Here is a 13140-nt window from a genome sequence, read left to right on the forward strand (position 1 = left end):
TGTGATTGTATGACAAGAGGAGCAGAGAAGAAGGAGACCGACAAGAGGAGCAGAGAAGAAGGAGACAGAGACAATAGTAATGTGTTTTGAAGATGAGAAGAAGAAGAAGAGTGTAAACTTTCTCAAGTGTGGGCGAAGCATAAGAACTGCGGAGGGCAGTAATACGCCATGTTGAGAGCGTGATTGTGATTGGAGAGGTGGAGGTGGATCAAGATCGGGACTCAGGTTTTCTCGGGCTCTGAAGTGGATGTGGACATGGGGTGGGGGACATTTGGTGGCTTGCCGGGTGTGGCTTTTGCTTGCAGTTGATTGCTTTGGAGTGGTGTTCAGCTGGAATGGGGTGGAGATGGATGGGTGTCGCGGTGTTTGTGGAATGTGAATGGGCGTGTGGTGGATGTTGGGTGGAGGCTGTTCACGGCACATTTGTCGCCGGAGGGCATGTGGCCGAACATGGGGGGCGGTGGGAGGTGGCGGGGGGGCCCCTGATCTCCCCACCGGGGCTCTCTGTCGCTTCTTGTTGTTTCTCATGCCTGGTGGCGGGTGTGCTCCGAGTGGTTTTTGTTCGGCGTTTGATGTGCATTTGTTTGCATTTTGTAGATGTTTTCTTGTTCATTGGTTTTTGCTTTGTTCTGGTTGGGTGCTGTTTTGGAGCGGTCGGCTGTGGGTGGAGGCCGCACTTGTGGGCTGTCGGGTGTTTTTTGTTCCGTGTTTGGGTCTGCTTCGGAGCCTGAGGGGGTGATTTTTTTTTGGGTGTTGACAATATTGTATGACAAGAGCAGAGAAGAAGGAGACAGACAAGAGGAGCAGAGAAGAAGGAGACAGAGACGATAGTAATGTGTTTTGAAGATGAGAAGAAGAAGAAGAGTGTAAACAATCAAAAGTTGATTTACCAGAGACCATAATATGGAAACCATACTACTAGCGTAGTATAAGAACTGAGGAGGGCAGTAATACGCCATGTTGCATCTACACTGCGGGAAATTCAAAAGAAGAAAGAAGAGGAAGAAGAAGAAGAAGAGCTCAATCAAAAGAACTGCGGAGGGCAGTAATACGCCACGATGCGTCTACACTGCCGGAAATTCTAAAGAAGAAGAAGAAGAAGAAGAGCAAATGTAAAGTTAATCAATACACAATGAAACAATATCTTTATCTATATCACATGTCAAAACTACTTTAATAAAAGAAGATTTCCGTTTTTCATTTCTACTCATTCATCCAAAACAAGACAGCAATTCTACTTCTGCATGCACCGGGAGAATTGAGCTCATAGCACAGATTTGGAGTTGATAGAATGGACATTGCTGTTCTTAGGAAATGTTGCACATGGTGGAAATAATGGAAATTAACATTTCTAACATTAACATTTAGTGTATGTTTAAAGTTGATACATTGAGGCATGGTAGAATTTCACTTTATATTACAGCAGTATCCATTTTTTTAACATTACAATTAGTGTCCGACACTAGACACATGTTAAAAAGTCAGTCAACTTTGTCATTTTCCAATTTGTGCAAGACATACAGAAAAATTTAATTACGTGCCCCCCTTCCCACGGTGTATATAGAAAGAGACAATAAACACAAAAGTAACATAGGACACAATATACAACACACAGGACTATGTACAATATAAACAGTGCCTACAATTAAATTAATGAATGAATTAAATAAGAGGTAAAAGAGAACTTAGTGTAAATATTCTTTAATTTGTGTCAACGTTATAAAAATCCTATTGTATTCAACAAATTAATTATGATACACCACAATGTGCCCTTTCTATCTATTGTAAATCTATGGCCTCGCGATTCCACGACTGCGCAGTGCAGACAATATATATATAATATATATATATAATATACGAGGGGGAGGAGACTACATTGGGAGGGGGCGGGGAAGGGGGCGGTGCGGGGGGTGGTGTTGATAGTGGATAAGGTGGTAAGTTCTACTAAAAGTACTAATATCCCTTTAAGACTAGCACTATTCCAGCAAATAGCATAAACCGCCTACACACAATATGGTTTCTTCATTTTCAAAGTAAATGTGGCGAACACTGAAACAAAACTTTAAACAGTGGGTCTCTCATACACAGGTTTGACGTTACACTAAAAGCCATTAGAATGCATGATCATACCTGAGAAACCAGTACCAAGAAAGAAAAGACATATGGACACAGTGAAAAACAAGCTGGTTTGGCACTGGCAGTTAAAAATATTACAAGATCAATGTGAATATGAAGAACAGAGAATTACAAAGGCTAAAAAGAAATGGCAAATGTTATAGAGAGTTAAAATGTAGACTACAGAAGGAAAAAACTAGCCATAAGCACAAGGTAATATCACAGTAATATCTTTAGGTTCTGTAATGTCCAATGGTATAATTATACAATTCAATGTAGGTTAGATTTGAACTTCCCAAGGTGCATGTAAGTAGCAAAACCATCCGCTTCATGTTGACAAATATGTAGATACCTGGTCTCCAAGATACTATCGTTGAATACTTCCTCGAATACTTCCTGGCCGTGAGCTAAGAGGGGAAGACAAAATTTATAATTTAGGATTGCTTGTGTAGGGTGTGTGATGAATCTGTATACCTCCGTTTCAATAGTTCTATTTTAAACCCAATAAAAACAGAAAAGCAACTCTACTGCCATAGATAGTTCTTCCTCTCCTCCTTTTGCCTGACAAGTTGGCCAAATGAACACTGAATGTAGACAGTGGTGTAGTGGTGAACACTGTCGCTTCACAGCAAGAAAGGTCCTGGGTTCGATTCCCGCCTACCAGGTACCCAGGTGGGGTATCTCCTGGGCCCTTCTGTGTGGAGTTTGCATGTAGGGTCAATGACGTGACGCCTATTTTTTCTGTCCCACTGAATTTCTTACCTTAAAAAAAAAGTTTGAACCGTGTTGTGCTGAGAGATATTCCTTCCTTTTTTAACATCGGTTTGTTAGAGCGATCGTCTGGTAATCAGACGGTTCCCGGTTCAATTCCCGCTCCTTCCGGCAGTGCCTCGAAGTGTCCTTGAGCAAGACACTTAACCCCTAAACTGCACCCAATGAGCAGGTTGGCACCTTGCATGGTCGCCTCCGGCGTCGGTGTGTGAATGAATGTGAGGCATAAATTGTAAAGCACTATATAAATGCAGTCCATTTACCATTTACATATCATGGCAAGATGCCGTTTCCCATCGCCATTCAACATTCAATGTTCATTTGACCCATTTGTATGTAAGGTTAAAAAAAAATTATTTAAAAAATATTGGACTGGAGTCACTTTTTAGTTTTACTGGTGTAAGGTAGAAATGAGAGTGCCGACTATGTAAATATAAATACCCGGGATATGGAGGAGGGGGGGCATCGTGCGGTCCACATTTGGCTATCGCCTGCTCATAGGAGGGCAGACCCGGGGCGTCAACCTCGTCTACAGGTGGTGGGGGCGGGAGCACCGGCTGGAGGGACACTTCCTCCAGTCTCCGAATGATTAGAGAGGCGTTACTGCGCCTTGACCGCCTTGACCGGGTGGAACTGGAAGAGGGGTAGCGCCACACACACACACTTTATGAGAATCTAGCCGGTAGGGTGACAAGACTTCATGCATTTTAAGCCTTGAATTTCAGCTGGTCCTCAAGACACTTGTCCCATGTGGTCGGGAGAAGTTCTACATTTGTCCTTCAGTTTCTCTATAGTGGTGGCGCGTTAGCGTTCTTCGTTGAAACAAGTTGGCCTGCAGATAGCCGTGGCTGTAATGGATTGGATGCTAATGCTAGAGTACATTTTGAGGAAACTGAAGGAGGAATGAGAGAACTTTTCCATCCCACGTCAATCGCACAAATGTCCAATGGGCCAAGGCTAAGAGAATAGTCAAAGACTCTAGCCACCCAAACATCTGCCTCTTTGCACTGTTGCAGTCAAGCTAGCGCTACAGGAGTCTCATGGCCAGTACGGCGAGACTCAGAAGGTGCTTCTATCCCCAGGCAAGCGCTACCGGAGTCTCATGGCCAGTACAGAGACTCAGAGGGAGCTTCTATCCCCAGGCCACCAGGCTGCTCAATGTGGACTCACTGGAACACTAACCCATCCATCTACATTCATTGCACACACATCCACATTCACACATTCACTACTCAAATTCTAAATGTCAAAGTATCCCTTTAGCAGCGACAATAATATATAACAACAACAACACTTCACTTACCCGGCACGGGAAAAGTCCTCCCTACACTTGTCCTGGCAGTAGTACCACACCAGAAGGCCTATGATGACAATGACCACGCCAGCGGCGATCAAGCCCACCAGTAGAGATGTCACATCCACCCGCGATGGACGCTTGTCCTTATCTGTGGATCATCACGGAGAGTATACAAGGCTGAATGTATGGCTGAGGTGGAAAGCTAGTAGTTACATTTAGTGGCAGTGAGTTGTTGGCCCACCTGGGAATAAAATGCATGTTGAGAAGATTTTTGAAGCCGTGTAGGTCTTCTAGTCTTTTACAAATACAGGTTTCCTAAACGCAGTGGTGGAGAGTAACTAAGTATTTTTACTCAAGTACTGTACTCAAAGTACATTTGAGCTACTTGTACTTTTGAGTGCAATTTCATTTTAGGGAACTTTATACGTTTACTCTACTACATTTATTGAACCCATCAGTTACTAGTTACTTTAGTTTAAAGAAGAGGATTTTGCATAGAAAACATAATATATAAAAAATAAAAAATGTATGAAGATTATATACTTTCACATTTGAAGCAACGTCAACTTCAAGAGAACGTAATCAGAGCAGCATAACTGGACTACATACCACTTTAACATCACCTTTAATCAGAGCAGCATAACTGGACCACACACCACTTTAACATCACCTTTAAATCAGAGCAGCATAACTGGACCACATACCACTTTAACACAACCTATAGGTCAATGGATACACAAACGTCATGTAGAATGTGTACTTTTACTTTAGATACTTAAGTACATTCAATAACAAAATACTACTTTTACTTAAGTAGAATTTGAATTTTACCAGAGTACTCTTTTAACTGAGTATTTCTACTCTTACTTAAGTAGAGGAACTGTGTACTTCTTCCACCACTGCCTAAACGTAAGCCTACGTCCCATAAGTTTACTTTTGATCCTCCAAAAAGTTTATCATGGTTCTCTAGCTTAAAACTCCAGGGGAGGCGTTTTGGTCAACAGCTAGGCTAGCTGATCTGTATCCGCTTCCATTCATTTGTGCTAAGCTAGGCTAGCTTGCAGCCAGATAGCTTGCTACTGAATGCACAGAGAGGTAATTGGCATCCATCTTCTTGTCCGACTCTGGAGATGTTGCCGTGTCCCTAAGGGTTCCGGAGAGCGATAGGAAGGGTATTCAATTTTGTTCATGTTGATGCAGTAATGATATTTGAGATGATATTTGAGGAGTGATTCTGTGACAACTTGCCTGTGTCAACTTATATTAACACAAACTAGGGCTGTCAGTTTATCGCGTTAATTAGATTAATTAATTACACAGCAAATTATCGCGTTATGAAAATTAACTCAAAATTAATTAAAAAAAAAGAAAATCTTATTTATATAATATTTTTTTTGTATCTCATTCATTCCATAATGATGTAGAATACACATTTACAGACTTTTTCTTTTAATATGGTCCATTTGCATGTTCTTGGTATCCGATTCTAGGGACATCTATGAATCTCAGGGAATGTATTCCCAGTGTCGGAAATACTGTGGGCTAGATCCACAAAGAATGGATTGCACGGTGCAAGTTGCACCCTTACTTACAATTCACTATGAATTGAAAATGGGGGACCCTGATGTAAACAAGACTAAAGTCTTTCTCTGGTCTGCATCCCCTTAACAATGTGTGTATTGAGCCGTACTGTATTGTACCCATTCTGCAATCTGTTAATAACATTTTCATTCAATCAATCAATCTGCACGGTGATTGATTGAATGACATTTTTATTTTGAGTCAATTGTAATGAACCAAATGAGAATATCAATACATTTTTTTTAATCTTTGACTGTGAATAACACCATGCTCAAATTGACTAGACCTGAAAAATCTAAGCAAATTAATAGATGGAAGATGATTAAACAGAAGGTTTTGTAGATACAGTACTGAATTCTGCCATCCGGACACATGCAATTTGAAATATGATTATAGTTATAGAATATAGAATATCAGGCATAAAATGGTTATGCGATTAAAATGCGATTAATTCGATTAATTAATTACAAATCCTGTAATTAATTAGATACATTTTTTTAATCGCCTGACAGCACTATAACAAACATAATGATGACATGGCATTGAGCGTGAGACACACGCAAATGATGGTCTCCACTCTCTTACCCTACACTTCCCATTTCTCACGCTTGACCAAAGCGAGTCGTCATCCTAAAGGTGTGGACCGTGTGCCTGACCTAAAAATAACCTGGCAAGTGAGCCTGTCAACCTGTCTCTCTCGCTGTACAACATCAGAGGTATTCAATTCCAACATCCGATGTATTCAATTCCAAAAACGCTGAGTGGCGGGTATTAGCCTAGCCTACTAATGCCAGGATCAGACTACATGATATTTCAGTCTTTCACATTGGTCATGGTTATCATATAGCATCATAAAATCTCTCTGTGTCTTGGCCAGGAGACAGGGTGAGGAGGAGTTTGGTTTGGACTTCTCATTTTTGTCCAAAGTCAAAAGACAACCATGCAGGAATTGTCACACTAGAAGAAAAAAGGCAACAAATTCTAACATGCTAGACTTTCCTTCGGGGTGTCATGGGGCGTTCCAGATGCCACACTGCTGTTCTTTGATTATGTGTCAACACTACGAGGGGTAAGGAAACAATGTTCCCGATGGCCTACGGAGGATGCAGCGGTTATCCACTGATGGAAAGCTTTGCTCAATAAGGTGACCTGAACGCTACCAGACTACAATTAGAACAACTAGGGAGTAGAAGGCTTTGTTGTAGCCAGCCTACAGTAGACCAAATTATTCAAAATGTACTCCAAACACTAATTTAAACTCGCTTGTGAATAAATATATGAAAATACCCGGTAATAATAATGAAATGGGAAAAACAACAATAAGAACATTTCTTATTTATTTTGTTAGTCAGCCAAGTGCACGTGTGTGCGTGTGTGCGTGTGTGCGTGTCACACTGAGCCTGTTTTGCAGTTGTTGAGAACAGACAACAGGATCTAAAGATAAAGCAGGGCCAGTAGCAGGAAATAAAATGACCTATTATTTTATTTTTCAAAAGATCAGATTATAAAGAAAACTGCTGCATGTGCGAAACTGCGATGGACACAAAGTCTCACTCCAAGGTTTACTCAAAAGGTAAGACCTGTGAAGCCAATGACTATTTGTTACACTTTTAAATAGCCTGATTAATGTCAAATCACATTATCTGGCCTCTCTGGCCCTGCAGTCCACCACTAGTTACGTTTTGGCCTTTTGCCCGGTGTTTGTTGTTTTGATCATGGACTCTTGTCCCGTCAACCATTTGTTCTGATTTGTGATTTAATTCTGTGTTACACTGTTCATTTTATTCTATCTTTTAGAAAAGCCTCAATGGACTGGGGGTGAAAACTAGCACTTGTGCTATAAACACGCAAACACCACATCTGGTCTGTCCACTGTGACTGGTCCAATGTAGCTGTGGTGTCTTTAAATAAAAGTTTTTATTCATTCACTCAAGTCAGGGCACGACAGCTTTGAATATTAAAATAATCTGATGTTGCAGGTATAGCTGTGAAACTGAACACCCATACGTACCCTCGTTGTACTTCTTCCAGAATGCTTGCTGCAAAGTAAAAATCAGAATCAGTATATTGGCCCTCAAGGCTTTTGCTCCTCTTCAAAAGAATCAAACTCAGAATGCATCATCTCCATGAGGACCGCATCACTTAACTGTATCTGCATCGTTTTCAAAAACCTCCCGGGCTTCCTCATAGTTGCAGACTTCTTCATAGCACTCCCTCTCCAAATTTCCAGGAGTGAAGGCCTCAAAGTCGAATCGGTTGAACAGTAGATGGCGTCCCAAGAACTTCTTTGCCACCTCCTCATCCACAAAAACTAAATGAATAAATCAAATTTACAAAAAGCCCATAACATTAAGTTCAATGAACGAAAATAAATGAATATAGGTTGATCAATGCAACGTAATGCAAGTTACAGCTCTTCCCAACTTCTACTAAATGTGAATCACTACCCACATTCAAAACCACTCTCAAAGAGCACCTACGGGAGACTGCAATTCGAAACTGGCCCCTGAAAATGTCCAGTTTCTTCCCCCTCAAATGTATATACTCTCTTTTTAGACTTTTTTTGTACTCATAAACAGTACTGTATATTTGTAGATCTGGTATGTCATAAATGTCTAGATGCAACAGTACTGTCTACCTGTATGTCATATACCGTATGTTATGATGAATTGAGAATGGGGGACCCTGAAGTAAACAAGACGAAAGTCTTTCTATGGTCTGCAACAGCTGAGGTACTCAAAAAACTGAGCGCCCTCCAACCTAACAAGGCCACTGGCCATGACAATATCCCCTCCAAATTCCTCAGAGACTCAGCAGCCGCCATCACCCCAGTCATCACACACATAATAAACCTCTCCATAAAACAGGGACACGTACCCAAAGACTTCAAAATTGCGAGAGTAACCCCCCTGCACCAAAAGGGCAGCAAATTAGATCCAGGCAACTACCGCCCTGTTTCTATTCTTACCTCCATCTCGAAAGTCATGGAAAAAATAGTATACGAACAGGTCAAAAAGTACCTCGCGGAAAAAATCGAATCTTCAAATTCTAATCTGTAGGGGTGTAACGGTACACGTATCCGTACCGAACTGAACCGTTTCAGTGTGTACCGAACAAATACAACGGTATGTTAACACATTGGGCGCCATGCATTGTGCCCATCATTATGCCCTCTCTGCCACCGCTGTAAGCCTATGGAGATGTTTACCTTCTTTGCAGGGCTATAACTTTTTAAATATTATAGCTATATCTGCATTACTATGGCCCATTCAACATCGGGTATCTATCGTTCCGGATGTGGGAACGTTATATTTTTTCATTCATACATTGTTGTGTTAATACCATCGAGAATATAAGTATGTTTTTAAGCTTTTCTGCTGTAATTCCAAAAACGCTAGTTATAGGCCCTGAAGCATAATGATAGATTATCGATTGGCGTTTCTTTCCTATACACACTATATAAAAAAATTCAAATGTATATGATCGGTATACATTATGCTTCATCATGCGTGAAGGAAAGGGGGGGGGTCGTTTATAATTCCTTGATCATCAGTAACGGCTTTATTTAGTATGGGTTGATATATTGATCAGACTGATTGCAAACAAAGAAATGGACAATCAAGCTGAAAGTAACATTAGTGTCCTCTTACCGTTCGCCGATGAGACTGGAGAAAAAATATCCCAATTATTTGACGTCGATCTGCTAGATCCATTTCCGGTTTGTATGACGCAATAAACGCCGAAATCATATTGATTATTGCATTTCGAAAGCGATCCAAATGCACTTGAGTGTGTATATTGATCCACGCCACAATATATCTCTGGCGGAGGAATTTCCTCTATGCACCGATCGCCACTTCCGGTTTGGTGTGAGTGTAACTCGCCCGACCATCCACCAGGCGGCAGTATTGAGGCGTTGCAATATCAGAACAGGGTGCGATCCGGAGGGAGGCTGGATGAATTATGAATGCCATGGCGAAAAAATTAAATATTGATCCCAAACACGTGATACGCCGTTGTTGGCGTTCAACGCATGGCGGGCAATAACGATTTACGCCGTTCTTGGCGCACAATGTGTTAATGGCCACCGGGGGCTGTTTTTTTTTCACAATCTAATATAATTATTATTATTTTTTCTTTTCTTTACAAGTCGATTATTAATTTCAATATAGAATATTCGTTGACAGCCCTACAAGTATAATTAGTTACTGCACACTACATCACCCCTGAGTGGAACATGGAAAGCCAAACTTTCCCCCACTGTACCGAAAACAAAAACCTGTACCGAACCGTGACTTCAAAACTGAGGTACGTACCGAACCATGGTTTTTGTGTACCGTTACACCCCTACCAATCTGGCTTCAGAACATCCCACTCCACTGACACATGCCTTCTCTATTTGAACGACCACATCAAACAAGAGGTGGACACGGGCAAATACTGCGGCATGGTCATACAAAAGGCCTTCGACACTGTCAATCACTCCATTCTGATTGACAAGCTAAAAGCAATTGGTTTTGATAGTCGTGAGCTGGATGCAATCCTACCTGGAGGGGAGAGAACAGATGGTGGAGGTAAACGGTACCCTACCCCCCCCCCCCCCCAGTGAGCTGTGGTGTTCCACAAGGAAGCATACTAGGACCGCTACTGTTCCTAATTTATGCAAATGACATGTCGTCAGCTTGTGACTGCAACTTGTTCCTGTTCGCGGACGACTCAGCCCTGCTGGTCTCTGACAAGAACAAGTTACAGGTTGAAAAAAGCCTCAGCTCTGAACTAGGCTAAATCTGCACCTGGCTCGATGACAACAAACTATCATTACACCTGGGTAAAACAGAGTCCATTCTCTTCGGTTCAAATAACAAACTCAGCAAGGCCGACGGCTTCCCAGTTACAGTGGGTGACAATATTGTCACAAGGAAAGATGAAATTACATACCTAGGTTCCATCCTAGAGGCAAATCTTTCCTGTGACAAAATGGCATCCAATGTAATAAAAAAAAAGTCAACCAATGAACTAGATTCTTGTACTGGATCTCCTCTCTGGTAAACAAGCATACCCTGAAGACTCTGGCAGGAGCACTAATTCAAGGGTACTACGACTATGCTTGCACCTCATGGTACCAAAGCACCTCAAAGGCGCTAAAAACAAAATTACAAACATCACAAAACAAACTGGTCAGACTACTGCTTGACCTTACTCCTAGAACCCACCTCACCCCTGCTCTCTTTGACAACATAGGATGGCTATCATGGCTTAGAGTACACGACAGAGTACAGCAACTTGCAATTGGCCTGGTCTACAAGATACACTACACGACCAAGGTACCCATGTACATGTCAAAATACTTCCCAAAGGTCAGTGAATACCACAACCACAACACCAGAGGGAGTTCCACAAATCATGTTAAACCCAGATTCAGCTCAAACAAGGGACTAAACACGTTTCGCAATTATGCCACTATAACCGGTGTGATCTTACTGCGTTGTGTATTTCGATTCGACCCCTGTTAAGGGATCGCCCTGAGTGGGAGTTGAACCCCGGTCTCTCTGCACCGGGGCCGACATCACAAACCGCTGCGCCAAGAAAGGATATCCCTCCTAAGAACTCAGTTTGTATGCCTCTGGGGAGTGAGTTTACTTGCAGTACCGCTTATCATCCACAGCCACTGAACTACTTGTACCATTGTGACTGTGGATATACTGCGGTACCTCCGTTACACCACATCAATGTGGAACGTCCTACCCAAAGCTGTAAAGGAATGTGAATCACTACCCACTTTTAAAACCACTCTCAAAGAGCACCTACGGGAGACTGCAATTCGAAACTGGCCCCTGCAAATGTCCTAACCCAACCCCCTCCAATGTACAGTAAATATCCTAACCCAGTAATACACAAGACCCTCTGCTTGGGACCAAGTAAGGGCTTGTCGATAATCCAATGTACAGTTACCCCCCATCCCGCCTACCCATCCCCCACCCACCCAACCACCTCCAATGTACAACCCCCCCCCACCTCCAATGTACAGTTTCTTCGTCAAATGTACATGTTATTCTTCATCAAATGTATGATGAATTGAAAATGGGGGACCCTGATGTAAACAAGACGAAAGTCTTTCTCTGGTCTGCATCCCCTTAACAATTGTGTGTATTGAGCCGTACTGTGTATCGTACCCATTCTGCAATCTGTTAATAAAGTTTTCAGGGGCGCCCCAGTGGCGAACCACATAGCGCGCTCAGCCGCGACACGGCCGACCCGGGTTCGACTCCCGAACCCGTCGTTATTTACCGAATGTCTTCCCCCTCCTCTGTCTCTCTCTACTGGACTGCCCACTAGCAATAAAACGCAAAAAAAAAATATATAAAAAAAAAAAAAAAAAAAAAAAAAAATCAATACTAAAAAAAAGATATCTCACCTTCTTTGAGCTGCTCCTGTGCTCCTCCCGTGTCCTGCAGCCTCCTCGCGCAGGCAGAGTCTCCCCGGGGAAGCAGTTGGAACAGTAGATATAGATGCAATAACAACATCATGGCCAGACATTCACCTGTTGAAAGAGTAGAGATGCAATAACAACATCATGGCCAGACATTCACCTGTTGATGGAGCGAGTTTGTAGATTAATAACAGCACAAACACACATTCAGAGGAGCAGTAGGCTAGTAGTGTGTGTTGCTGTATAGGCTACTGTTTTTAAACTATTTACAAAGCAGTAAGAAGTATCAGGATTTACAAGTCATTGCAAATAAACAATACAAGGTTTGAAGGTGGCTCATGGAAAGCATTCCTATATGTATATACTGTAGGTGTGGTGATGATCTAAACTCGACGTTGAATCAGGAAGAAATGTTTACCTTGAGAGGTCGACAGAAGGAGCCGAGATGTGTTGTTTAAATATCCTTTTGGGACGTTTATTAACGAGGTACATCATTCACAAAGACCGTAACTATATGTCCAGGTAGTCATTTACTTACAACAACGGCGTTCCGGGAAAAGCAAATACAATTGTTTTTGTTTTTAGTTTGACTACAAACAAGTAGGAGTTCAGCAGCTCACCTGTCCTGTACAACCAATCGGACGTGTTCGCCTGTATATTTGCTGCTGCTAGATCGGCCGCGTCATCGGCGTTGGTTTCAGTTTCAGTTGTTTGGGTCAAAGGCAAAGCTGCAAAGTAAAGCCACACACCGTAACCACCACCAGACCCACATTACCTAAAAACCTTTAAAACAACTAACCTTTTCACCGTATAGTAACATTTTCTTCACGGGCCGTCCGATCTAGCATCTACTTTTGGTGATTCGACAACTTCCTGATAGACACTAGTAGGTGGCACCTCAAACCACAGAAACAGAAGTTCAAGTAAAACTCAAACTACAATTACC

General features: G+C 42.1%; 1 protein-coding gene across 2 annotated transcripts; it reads right to left on the minus strand.

Annotated features, from left to right (window-relative positions):
* Window positions 1-1175: 1175 nt before the first annotated feature.
* On the minus strand, window positions 1176-12823 carry prrg4 (proline rich Gla (G-carboxyglutamic acid) 4 (transmembrane)). Of its 2 annotated transcripts, none has more exons than XM_084337433.1 (7): window positions 12613-12823; window positions 12180-12305; window positions 7912-8075; window positions 7776-7803; window positions 4190-4331; window positions 3328-3519; window positions 1176-2522 (listed from the first exon to the last, which is right to left on the minus strand). In XM_084337433.1, the coding sequence occupies exons 2-7, from the start codon at window positions 12289-12291 to the stop codon at window positions 2483-2485; spliced, it is 678 nt and encodes a 225-aa protein (XP_084193559.1). In that variant the 5' UTR covers window positions 12292-12305; window positions 12613-12823; the 3' UTR covers window positions 1176-2482. The 2 variants fall into 2 exon arrangements, with proteins under 2 accessions (XP_084193559.1, XP_084193560.1); XM_084337434.1 differs by having other exon boundaries at window positions 12180-12354.
* Window positions 12824-13140: the final 317 nt, after the last annotated feature.

This window comes from Notolepis coatsorum, assembly GCF_963971535.1.
Source record: "Notolepis coatsorum genome assembly, chromosome: 20".
Lineage (NCBI taxonomy): Eukaryota > Metazoa > Chordata > Actinopteri > Aulopiformes > Paralepididae > Notolepis > Notolepis coatsorum.